This window comes from Notamacropus eugenii, chromosome 3 (genome assembly GCF_028372415.1).
Source record: "Notamacropus eugenii isolate mMacEug1 chromosome 3, mMacEug1.pri_v2, whole genome shotgun sequence".
Taxonomy (NCBI): domain Eukaryota; kingdom Metazoa; phylum Chordata; class Mammalia; order Diprotodontia; family Macropodidae; genus Notamacropus; species Notamacropus eugenii.
The window spans coordinates 23,010,486-23,022,168 of NC_092874.1; the positions used below are offsets into that span (position 1 = coordinate 23,010,486).

The window sequence follows — 11,683 nt, forward strand, 5'->3', positions numbered from 1 at the left end:
TTAATCTGAATGTGGTCAGCTTCATATCTGCATCCTTAAAAGAGGGATAGGATAAAGATGTAAAAGTGTTTAAAAAGCTTGTTGGAATAGCAAACTTTGAGAAAGCAACAAGATTAAGCTGTTTTTAATCTAAGGACTAGGATATATAAACAAACAGTTTTAAAACGTTTTAAAATGGGATATTGGTTTTGAGTACGTTTAGGAATATGGTCTCAAAATATTTAGATTAAGGGTTTCACATTTAAAACTGTATTAATAATTGTGATGAAGTTTAGATTCATGTCTTTCTCTCCCTATTTTGAAGTATCTGTGTGATAATATTAAGAGACAAAAGTGCTCACTTTCCAAGTCAGGACCTAGTGGATCCCTTTCAAGAATAAGATTAGTTCCATAAGGTCTAAACCTCATAAAGGTTTTACTACATGAACTAATTACTGAAAGGACAATCTGATTAGCTTTCATCACAGTTTACTATATTATGCAAAGTCTTATCACCAACAGGACTTAGCAGCATTATCTAGAGAACCTCAGCAAGTGACCTGGAACCTGGAGATGGTTGAGGAAATGCCTCCACAGGCCTGCCTTGATCCGTATTCAGCTGTTTGAGACATGAATAGGAAGGGCTTGCTGGATCCCCAAGGATTATGGATGCTGCAAAAGGACTTGACACCCCTAAAGCCACTGCTGTGTGGGGTTTCTTTACTTACCTAATATAACTTTGCTTGTTCTTAGTCATGTGCATATTAAGGACCAGTTATCTATTCTGTGAACTGCTTATTGTTTTCGCTTGGACTAAAGTCACTGCAGGAACCGGGGCCCTTGTAACCATGTGTCCCAGTCATGGTATGCCTATGGTGTTCATACAGAGGCCTTTCATGTGGTCTCTAGCTGCCTTTCTTGTCGACTCTACCTTTTCATGGAAGAAAACTGTGATAATAAAACAGGGGTGAAAGTGGATGTTCAACCATTTGAACACCTGCAAAGTAACTATATAGAATTGCCAGAATCTATGAGCTATTCATATATTTTGGTGTGTAGAGACAAATTGAGTCACTTGGGTAGAAGCCATGCCAATGACACATAGCATAGCAGCATAGTAATACCCCCCCCCCATGAAGTGTGGGGGTGAAGTATGCTGTGATTGACCTCAGCCCAGAAGAGGAAACAACCCCTGAATGACCTTTGGAAACAGTTCAGCTGAGAATGGACCCTAACACCAGTTGAGGATCACTGGTTTATTTGACCCTGATAATTAGGACCTAATACCTTACATGATGTCTATCATATGTTTGTTATGTATGCTTTATACCTTGTTCTGCAGTGTTAGTGTTGGGGATATAGGAGAGCTTACGTGTGACTGATCCAACATGCTAGTTGTGCCTTTAACTGAACTGACTACTGGATATGTGCACACACCCATTTGTCACTGGGAAAAGAAATGGCCTTAGTGGCCACGGAGGCAGACATTCAAGACTTGTGTGACTATTCTTTTGTAATCAATAAGGGTAACTTAATTACGGTACCAAATTATACTGTCATAAGCTGGAAGAATGAGCCTTCTCATTCATTCACTTTTAATTGGGAAAAGATCACCTCACAATTCTTGACTCCGTTAGCCTTACAATGTGGTGTCAGGCCACCAGTTCTGGATTATGAGCAAAACAGAACACAAGGTCAGACAATGGGGTGACAGGATGTCATTACACCCTATCCTGGGACAGAATGTGACTATTTGGGAAGGAAAGGGCCTTTTGAGAGTTGTTCATAAGTCAGGGGGCCAGGCACACACTAGAAGGTTCTTTTTTAGGATAGCACCACAAAGGTTTTATTACCTGCGTAACAAAAAGGCATATTACTAGCTCCTCTCAAACTGGACAGTCAGATGTGGGTTCGAATGGGTGATTTTTGCTCTCCAGCCCACACCCACCCAGCCTTGTAGCACTCACTTGTGAAGTACGCATACAGCCACCCAAGTTTCTGCTACACTTGACCTTTAGTGAGAGAAACTGAACTGCCCATGGAATCAGACACAGTCCGGTGCTCCTGAGTCAAATGGACAAATTTTTGCAGGTATTTGTCAATGGAACCATAGGTGCAGTGGAAGACTTGACCACTGGAGTCCATGCTCTTCGGGCTATAGTCTTACAAAATAGTTTAGTTCTGGGGAGGAGTATGCATTCTTGTAGGTCAGGAATGCTGTGCCTGGGTTCTGGACAACTTCAATGCTGTCTATACCCGTATGGCCTTGGTTTGAAATGCCTGAGACAAGTTTTAGGAGGAGTGAAGTAAACCCTGGTCCCCTCAGGAAAGGCTAAGTGCTTGGCTCCCAGATCTTTCATGGCTAAAGGATCTGTTTGGGGGTTTCTCTTGTGGGTTTTCATAGGTTCTGTGAGCTGTTGGTGCTTACAATGCCTCCCTTGGTGCAAGGAATGATTCCCAAGCCAATTCCCAAATTAAATGCGCAGAGATTAAGACAATCCAGTGGAGGACAAAGGAGTGATCGAACCCTCATTCTGGGGTTGCATCAAAAGCATGGTTAGCCCCAAATGGGAGATTATCATGTGGAATTTTGTTACTACCACAAAGCTAATTCAAGTGAATTCATGATCTCTCACCCCCCTTTTTGCTGGTTGTACCTGCCAGTCCTCTCATAAGGGGTGAACAAAATATGTGCCAATTCAAAGGCAGGGCAGCCAAAGTATGTGCCAACTAGAGTACAGGAAAGGGCAGCCATACCCGCTCTGATCTCCTTTTTAGAAATCTGTATCTACCTGGACTGTAAACTCATCTCCAAGATAACACTAGCCCATCCCCTTTTGAAAATGGGCACCTATCAGGACTGTCTTCTCTTACTACAAAATTAGTCTTTAAAAAATAGTGCTTGGTTTGAACTTGATGCCAGGATGCATTCAATGCACATTTACCTTAGATGCTACAACAAATTCCTTTAAATTTTCTCTTCCTGGGTTTGTTTCATTATTAAGGGCAAGGCCCAAACAAAGATTTTCTTTTAACAGAAGAAATGCCAATCAATCAACATTTATTAAGTATTTACTGTATGCCAGGAACTGCGTTCTAGGGATTCAAAAGGGGGGAAAAGACAGTCCCCGCCCTGAAGGAGCACACAATTTAACACAGGAGGCAATATACAAACAAATATATTCAAAGCAAAGAACTGTCATTCAGAGGGATTGGGAGAGGCCTCCTGTACAAAATGGGATTTAGCTGGGACTTGAAGGAAGCCAGGAAGAAGATAGGAGGAGGGAGAGCCTTCCATACATGGGGCTCCCTTTCACACATTCTCCATTCTAGCCAGACTTGGTTGACTTGCTATTTCCTGACAGTTGATCTCCCACCACCCTACCTTTGCACAGGCTGTGTGCCTGGAATGCTCTCCTTCTTTACCTTTGCCTTGTAGAATCCTAGATTCCTTCAAGGTTCAGTTCAATGTCACACCCCACAAGAGTCCTTTCCATTTGAGAGGCCTCCTTTCTACCCCAGGAAAATTGCTTCTATTTTGCCCCAGTAAAGTATCAGTTAGGGTTAGAATTGGAACACATTTAGGGTTAGAATCGGAGTGCATTTAGAATCAGATCTCTAGTGACTAGTACTCTTAATAAAGACTTTAATTTGGATTGTTTCTACTCTTTCCCTTCCACAAATCATATATTTTTCTGTTGAAAGGTTGTATCCCCCTAGTACACTCTAAGTTTCATGATGGCAGAGTGCTGTGTCTAGAGTAGATGTAGTGCTAGACTTGAAAGAAGAAAGACTTGGGTTCAAATCCCACTAGTTGTGTGAATTTAGGGAAGTCAATTAACCTCTTTAAACCTCAATTTCTCCATTTGTAAAATGAGGACTGGATGATGTCTGATGTTCCTGTTTGAAATCTATGGTCCTATGATCTCTGCATGCACAGTCTCAGTGCCTACAGAGTGGGGTCTTAATAAAACCAAATAGATAGGGAAAATCATATAGCTGTCCTCAGAAATAGGAGAGTCCTGAAGGGACCCTGGGTTATTCAAATTCAAAGCAGGTTAAATATTTTGTCATTGGAGAAGGCTAGAGGATCAAATCTGCTAATGGTGCCTCTTCGGAAGAGAGTGGTCTTTATCATGCTACTTTTATAGGGGATAATTCCTACTCAGGGTGGCTTCTGCCAGAAGCATTTGGCAAGGGAGGGAGACAAACCCAGGATCTAGAAACCAGAGCTGTCTTGAGTCCAAGTGGGGTGAGCCCAGATGCTGGATGAGAGTCAGAGTTGCATAGGGCCTGAGGGAAGGTTGCCAGAGAGTGAGTGATGAGACAGCAAAGTCACTGAGCCAATATGGGCGGGGAGGGGGGGAGGACCGGGGGTGAGAGCAAGAGTGAAATCGAGAGAAGAGAGAGAGAGAAGAGAGAGAGCGAGCACGGGCACTTGGCGGACAGTGGGTCAAACAGAGCCTTCATCTCTTAGCACTGAGCCAGGACATGCCTAGCAGATGGCAGAGAGAAGGGAAACAGATGGAAGGAGAGTTGGTAGGTTCCTGGGAAGATCTATTACTGAGAGGTTGGGAGTGGGTGAGGAGGAATTTTAGGAGATTAGTTTAGATGAACACACTGACCCAAAAAGAGAAGTCTTATGGGGATAGGAAGTCTGGTGGCTGCCTCCGGAGAAACTCACAAAGACTCATAGTCTCTGGCTCAGATAAGATTAACTCTAGTGGCCTCCTAGCAGGAAGACTTACTTCCCTCTTTTAGAAAAGCTCATGCAGGAAACTAACTTCTTACATTGGGTCAGTGCCTGATTGGCATGGGGGCTGGGGATGGGGGTCATAGAAAGGAAAGAGGGGCCAGAAGGATGGATTAGCTCCTGCTGGCATTTGCAAATGGATTTCAGAGTTTCATGGGTGTAGAGCAAGAAGGAATCTCAGAGGTCCAATAGTCCAACCCCTTTATTTTATAAAGGAGGGAATTGAGACATAGGGAGGGTAACTGACAGATCTTGACAACAAAGAAATGAATGAATGGGGGGAACAGATTATTTAGCTCTCTCTTTGTGCCAGGTTGGGGGACACAAAGACAAGTTAGAGGAATTCACTTCCCTCAAAGAGCTTCCATTCTGATAAGGAGAGTTTAACACATAGGAGAGTGTTACCTATTGCTCAATGTCAGATTTCAGAGCTGGAAAAACCCAAAGTGATTGCCAAATCCAACCCTCTAACATTCTCTTATGATTCTCTTAAAGTGTTTTTTTCTAAAATGTTGCTGGACAAGCATTTATAGATCAGTCTCTGAGTGTGCCTTAATCGCTTACCATTAAGCAACTACTACGTGCCGAACACTACGTTATAGACTGGGGATAAAAGAGACAAAAACATGTGCCTTGACCTCAAGGACCTCACATTCTACTGGACTGAAGTATGAGTTTGACAGACTGAAAAAGAAGCATTTGGACATCATTTTGTTAGCCACTGGTAAACGTGTTAGATGAGGGAGGAGGGGTAGGAGAGAATTCCCAGGGAGCAATGGCTACAGCCTGACTGCAGGAGCACGTCTTAAGGGCAGCTTTTTCAGCCTTCTCTGGCACTGTGGGAATGACAACACTATGGCTGACTTGTTTCCTATTCCTCATATACCATATCCCATTTCCCATTGGCATGCCTCTGTAAAGGCTTTCCCCTCTGCCTGGGATGCACTGCCTCCTCAGAGCTAACTCATAGTATTCAGCTCCTTTCTAGGTTCAGGGGAAGTCATACATCCCACAGGAGGTCTATCCTGATCCTTCCAGCTTCGAGTGCCTTTGCCAGAAATTACTTGATATATTTCATATTTAATTTCCTGTGCACATATTGTTGCCTATCTTGCCTCCATGTCTTTGAACTCGTGTCTAGCACATAATAGGAACATCATAGATGCTTAATAAAAGCTTGTTTCATGAATAGAGCCCATCTGTGAATTGTTTTAATAGCAAAAACCTGGCCCCCAGCAGATTTGGTTTGAAGATCCCCGCTAATAATTGGAGGGTGGTGGTGGTAGTGAAACAGCCCCAAGTGGACTGTGTGAATGGCTCTGCCATTGCTAAGGACTTCAGGGGAGCCATTATTTTCTCTTCCCCCCAAACCTTCTTGCTAGACGTCTGAGCATCAATCGATCAGTTTTTATTAAGCACTTATTGACTTAGTCTGTGCCCTGTACTATCTGAGGTGGAGGAGATACAAATTCAAAGGATGCAACAATCACTGCTCCTTAGCAACCAAGTAGACCCAGTTATTACAACGTCTTGGCTAACCAGACTCTACATCACTAAAACTTCACTGTCAAAATCCTCGATATTCACCTAAGTTGGGGAACTTCATTCATGGCCCACACCTGCAGTTATGGCGAATCCAGTGGGTCACTGTGGGCATTCTGAAGAAGAAACCCAGAGAAAATCCTAAGTGAAAACTACTCCTTCAGTCTTAGAAAGTTCAATTCTGTGTCTTCTGAGCAATGAGGTCTTTCTTTGCCACCTGCAAACTGTCACAGAGAGCAATGAATCGTGAGATAGTCTGGATTGGGGGTGGGGGGTCGGAGGGGGAGCATTTTCTACCAGCTCAATCCATCTCCATGCTGTTCTATCCTTTAGGGTTCGTTTGAAGAGCAGTGCTTGGCTGATTCGCTGAGGCCAATGTTTTCAGGGAGGGGGAAAGCTGTTTCTCCATGATCCACCAGTTCATCTCAATGTCTAAAGTTATAGAGTCCTTACCAAGAAAAACATATCCATCCCCATCACCCAATTTTTGGAGCATAGATTTAGGGCTGGAAAGGATCTTAGAGTATAAGTGATTCAAACTTTTCACTTCACAGATGGGGGAAACTGAGACTTAAGGAATCATTATTTACCCAAGGTCATTTCTGGTGCTCTTTCCTTTGTACAAGTTACCCACTGTCTTCAATACCAGGTTTTACAAAAACGTTCTACAGAAAGTTATGCTGCCTTATATATGTTTCTTTCGATGTGAGTTATCTTACTTCAAGACTAAGGAATATTTTTTATGTTTTCTTTTTAATTTTTGACAGTGTAGTTGCAGACATGATTTCTAGTTAGTTTGCTTTAAAAAAAAAAATTTCAAAATTTTGTTGATATCTTTCGTTTTTGTTTTCACTTCCAGAACCTACCCTTCCCCCTTCCCTGGATGCCATTCTCTTGTAACAAGAAACAAAAAGGAAGGAAAAAGCCGAGCTCATCAAAACTGATGATCAGCTGAGATCTGACAGTATTTGGGACAGGGACATCTGGTTTCACTCTATAATCCCTTTAAGATATTCTGACCCAAATGTCCCATCAGTATTTTTAGCACCTTGAGGGCCTCAGAGTGACTGTGGAATAAACACCTACCTCTACTCCAGTGCTTGATTCTTAGTCACAACCTGATTGAAGTTATTCTGTCTCCGCCTCTCACCACCTCCAATCCCTTCACCTCCCATCCTACTCACTCATTTGTTCCCACTATTCCAATGGCCAAAAAAAGGTCAAGGTACACTTTCAAAAGGCCAGACTGGACCATCATCTCAAAAGAGAAGCATCTGGAAGTTTTTATTTAAACCTCAAAAGTGAGCTCAACTAAATGGACCAGAAGGAGAGGAGGGAAAAGAAAGAGATAGCAGAGGTTTGGAAAGGCCAGGTAAAAGAGTAACATGGGACAAATCATTCAATCAACAAGTAACCAGCATTTATTAAGCACCTCTGCTACATGTCAAGCACTGTGCTGGTATGGGGGATATAAAGACCAAAATAAATGAAGCAGTCCTTCCTCCCACAAAGTTAGCATTTGATCAGAAGGGACAGCAGGTGTGAGAGATGACCCCTGTACTTCACACTTGTTAACAAGTATATTTAAAGAAGATAAGAGAACGCTTGGTGAATGAATTTTGAATAAATAACAATATTAATAATTCACATTTAAGTTGCACTTTAATGCCAGAAACCCTTCTGCCTTCTCCCTACCATGCCTGGGAGCTTCAGGCAGGCCCTCCCTCCCTCCTAAGAAATAGAGGGAAAAGTAGTGGACCTGGGGTCAGAAGTACTGTCCACCTCTGACACAAGCTGTGTGATCAAGGCAACTCACTTGACTAATGGCTGCAAGCCTCCATTTCCTCAGCAAAATGGGCATAATTCTTTCAGTTTAAAATCTATGACATTTGCACTATTGGACCTTGAAAAGTTGTGCTGAGTGGGTAAGAGCTAAAAATATAAGCTTATTACACCTTTCAGGAGGGCAATTAGATGATGCAGTGGACAAGCACTGAGCTTGGAGTCAAGAAGACCTGAGTTCAAATCCAACCTCAGACAATTAAGAGGAAAGTCACTTAACCCTGTCTGCCTCAGTTTCCTCATTTATAAAATAAGGTGGAGAAGGAAATGGTGAACCACTCTAGTGTCTCTGCCAAGAAAACCCCAAATGGGGTCATGGAGACTGAAAAGACTACACAACATCCTCCAGGAGTTGTGGCCTCTCTGTATCTAACTCAGCTTTCCCGATTCTGTCCTTTTTGGTTTTAACATCAGACTCGAGTTACTAACATTGATTCTGAAACTTGAAACGCCTCACACTTTCACAACTGCCTCGTCCTAATCAGTATCCCACACTTCTGTAAACACCTTCAAGAACTGCTCTGTCCCCGTTCTTACGTTCCTCGAAAACCTAACACACTCCTCGGCTCCCAGAGCCCAAAAGAGTGACCCATCCAACTCTCACCTGAAACTAAGCATTCGCTGAAGGTGCTCTAGGAGGAGAGACCACAACAGTCAGAATCCCCCAAAGCGGCTTCCTGAGGAAAAGAGTCTCTAAAGCTTGTGGCCCCCTAAGACAGCAGATGTTTTGCCAGACGAAATGACTGAGAGACTTCAGGAAAGCTGCGTTAGAACAGGGCCCAGGAGGGGAAACAGTTCGCAAACATAGTAGACTCTTGTTTGGAAGGAATGGGGTAGATATCCGAGAGGAGGGAGAGGCCTTCTCCCTTCAGGTCCCTTCAGGTGAAATACTGCTTTCCCTCAGAGAGGGGGGAGACGCCATAACTCACACCAGGAGGAAATGGGGAGGAAGGGGACCTAGAGTTTGGGTTGTCAACCCTCTCCCCCGCACTCCCCGGGGGCTGGTAAACTGAGCAGGCTGGGAGAGGAGGGTGGGAGGAGGGGGCGTTGGGAGGAGAGGCGGGCACCAAGATTACAGGTGAAGACAAAAGAGGCGACTGGGAAGGAGATAGGGGTTGGAATGGGGAAAGAGCGAGGGAGATCCGAGCGTGAAGAGTAATCCGCGGAGAAAGTTGGAGGGCAGTGGGCGAAGAGGAATCCGTACGCAGAGCAGTCCCTTTTCTCCCTCGCTGGGTCGGTATGCCACCGCAGCCGGGATGGGGATGCTCCGACTAACTCCAGGAGACTATCCCCGGCACGCCGGGAGGAGGGAGAAGCCCCAGTGGTCTCTGCCCCCTCTCACCTCCCCCAGGATGCTTCCCACACCCCGTCTACCCTCCCCCTCCTCTTCTGCCTGCCCCCCACTTACCATCTGAGCCACCTTGAGCAAGGCGGGGTAGGTGGTGGGGTAACCGCGGGCCAGCAGCCCCTCGGAGGGGCCCGGGACTGGGGCAGGGCCCGGTGGGGGCGCGCCCATTACGATGCCACTGCTGCTGCATGTGGTGCGAATGACCCCGGGGCCGTGAGACATGGCGCCGGGTCTGTGGGTCCGTGGGTCCATCTACCAGGCGCGGCTATAGCCCCAGCCCCCGCCTGCTTGCCGGCCAGCCTGGCAGCCTCTTTAGGGTTCCAGGACCAAACTCGACGCCCGAAGGAGGGGCAGGGACCTGAGCTGCCCGCCCCGGGGAGAGGCGGGTTCGGGGCGGTCCCTGGGACAGGTTACTGGGGGGCCAGGGACTGTATGGGGTCAGCTTACCCCTGGCAGGACCGGATTTGTTCTTGGCCCTAACCCTGATTTTGACCCTGGCCCGACCTAGCCCTGTCTGGACTTGAGGTTGGAGAGGGAGAGGGAGGGGTGAGGTGGGTCTGGAGCCCCAGCTCCTCAGACCGCCGGCCCTTCGGCTCCAGAGCCTAGGAGGGGGCGGGGTTAGGGGAGGAAGAGCCCGGGCTGGCCCGGGCGGAACAGGATCCAGATGTGGACTAGGAGGGGGCAGGGGGCGGGAAAAGCAGCTGAGCGAGCCGCTGAGGGAGCGGGTAGCCGTGGCCTGTCCTATCCCCAAATGGGCCCCAAAGGCCGAGCCCCTGGAATCCTTGGGACAGTTGGAAGAGACAGCACAGGCCCCAAAGTGTCAGCCGCAGGTACCGCTTCACGCACAGCGGAGTCAGTGGCCTTTGGGATCCCCCGACAGCTAGCGTGGGACCTAGCCTCAGGGCACAGGAAACTTGAGCCGGTTCTGGCCTATTGCTCTTGGGGGAGATGGGGTGGGCCGATGGGCTGCAGGCCCCGGGCGGTCTCCGAATGCTCCTGGAGGGCTGGAGAGTTTCCTGCGCTTTCCGACAAATTCGGCCCCGCCTCCCCCCAACTTAATACGTTTGGGGCCTTACGCCGGATATTTGTACCAAAGGGGGTCCCAGATAAACCGCTTAAAAATGTAAGTAGTTGGGGAGTGGAGAGAGGGAGAGGAAGCTTCCACTTGCAGCTCGCAAATAGCCCCTCCCTTCCAATCATCCCCAGAGTTATTTCATGCGCTGAGTCTCAGGGAATATAGAAATTATACCCCCAAATTGTTTCCTTGGTCATTGATCCATATGACCTGCAGGTGCCCGTACATTCCACAGTGTTTGTAGCAGCAGTTTGGGAGGATAGCGGAGAACTGAGATCTAAGCCGGCGCCCATCCATGGTGGGTGGGGGTGGGAAAGGCTGAACCAAATTACAGTGGATCATGGAGATTATGATTTGGAACTGGATTTCCATTCCCATCTTTTTCCAGTGTAGGAAACGGGATCCGGGAAGTTCCATGTTGCCAGAGGTCACACACAAGTGTCTCAGTTGGGATTGTGAAGCCATGTCTTTTTCACTCCAAATTGAGTGCTCCGTCCTCTCTACCAGGCTGCCACTGCAGATTAAGACCACCCCCCGCCCCCCGAAACAATAAAATAAAACAAAGGGAAAAGACAGCTGAACTCTGATGAAAATCACTGACCAGTCTTGGTCGAATGATGAACACTTCCCTCTTCTCAGTGAAAAGATGGTGGATTAGGGTTTCAGAATGTATTCTCTGTCAGTTTGGACAGTTTTGTGGATTGTTTTCGCTCTTTTGTTTTATAAGGGAGTGTTCTGGAATGCAAAGCTTGAAAGGGACTCTGTGCATGTTTTAAGCATCAATGAATTATTTTAAAAAAATATGAGCAACAATTTTTTCAGGGGGCCTGAGGAAGGGGGGGAGATTTCAGACTGTGGGGAACTTCTAGTATGGACATTTCTTCCAGAGTCCATAACATAGAAACTTAGAGAGTTTAAGGGGTCACTATGAGGATAAATGACTTGACCAGGACCAAGCAGCTAGTATACGTCAGAGGCAGGAGATGCCCAATCACTTTTATCCACGAACCCAGTGGTTCTCCAACTTTTCCACAGTGGTAAAACCTGTCAGTTTAAACAAAATTTTGACCGAATTTTCATTCTTCGACATAACTCTAAAATTATTTTAATACCTACTAATGAAAAACATAAGGTTCATATAGAA

General features: G+C 46.0%; 1 protein-coding gene and 1 long non-coding RNA gene across 2 annotated transcripts in view; one reads left to right on the forward strand and one right to left on the reverse strand.

The window, feature by feature from the left end:
• The window catches only part of CMTM7 (CKLF like MARVEL transmembrane domain containing 7), a 54,084-nt gene extending 43,945 nt beyond the window's left edge, over positions 1-10,139 (reverse strand). The window contains exon 1 of the mRNA XM_072651105.1: positions 9,525-10,139. Coding sequence (XP_072507206.1) covers positions 9,525-9,716 — 192 coding nt within the window. The 5' untranslated portion in view covers positions 9,717-10,139. The remainder of the gene's footprint in view (positions 1-9,524) is intronic.
• Positions 10,140-10,165: 26 nt separating this feature from the next.
• LOC140532548 (uncharacterized) lies at positions 10,166-11,114 on the forward strand. The gene is made up of 2 exons (XR_011976571.1): positions 10,166-10,294; positions 10,928-11,114. It is a non-coding gene; the product is annotated as an uncharacterized lncRNA (long non-coding RNA).
• Positions 11,115-11,683: the final 569 nt, after the last annotated feature.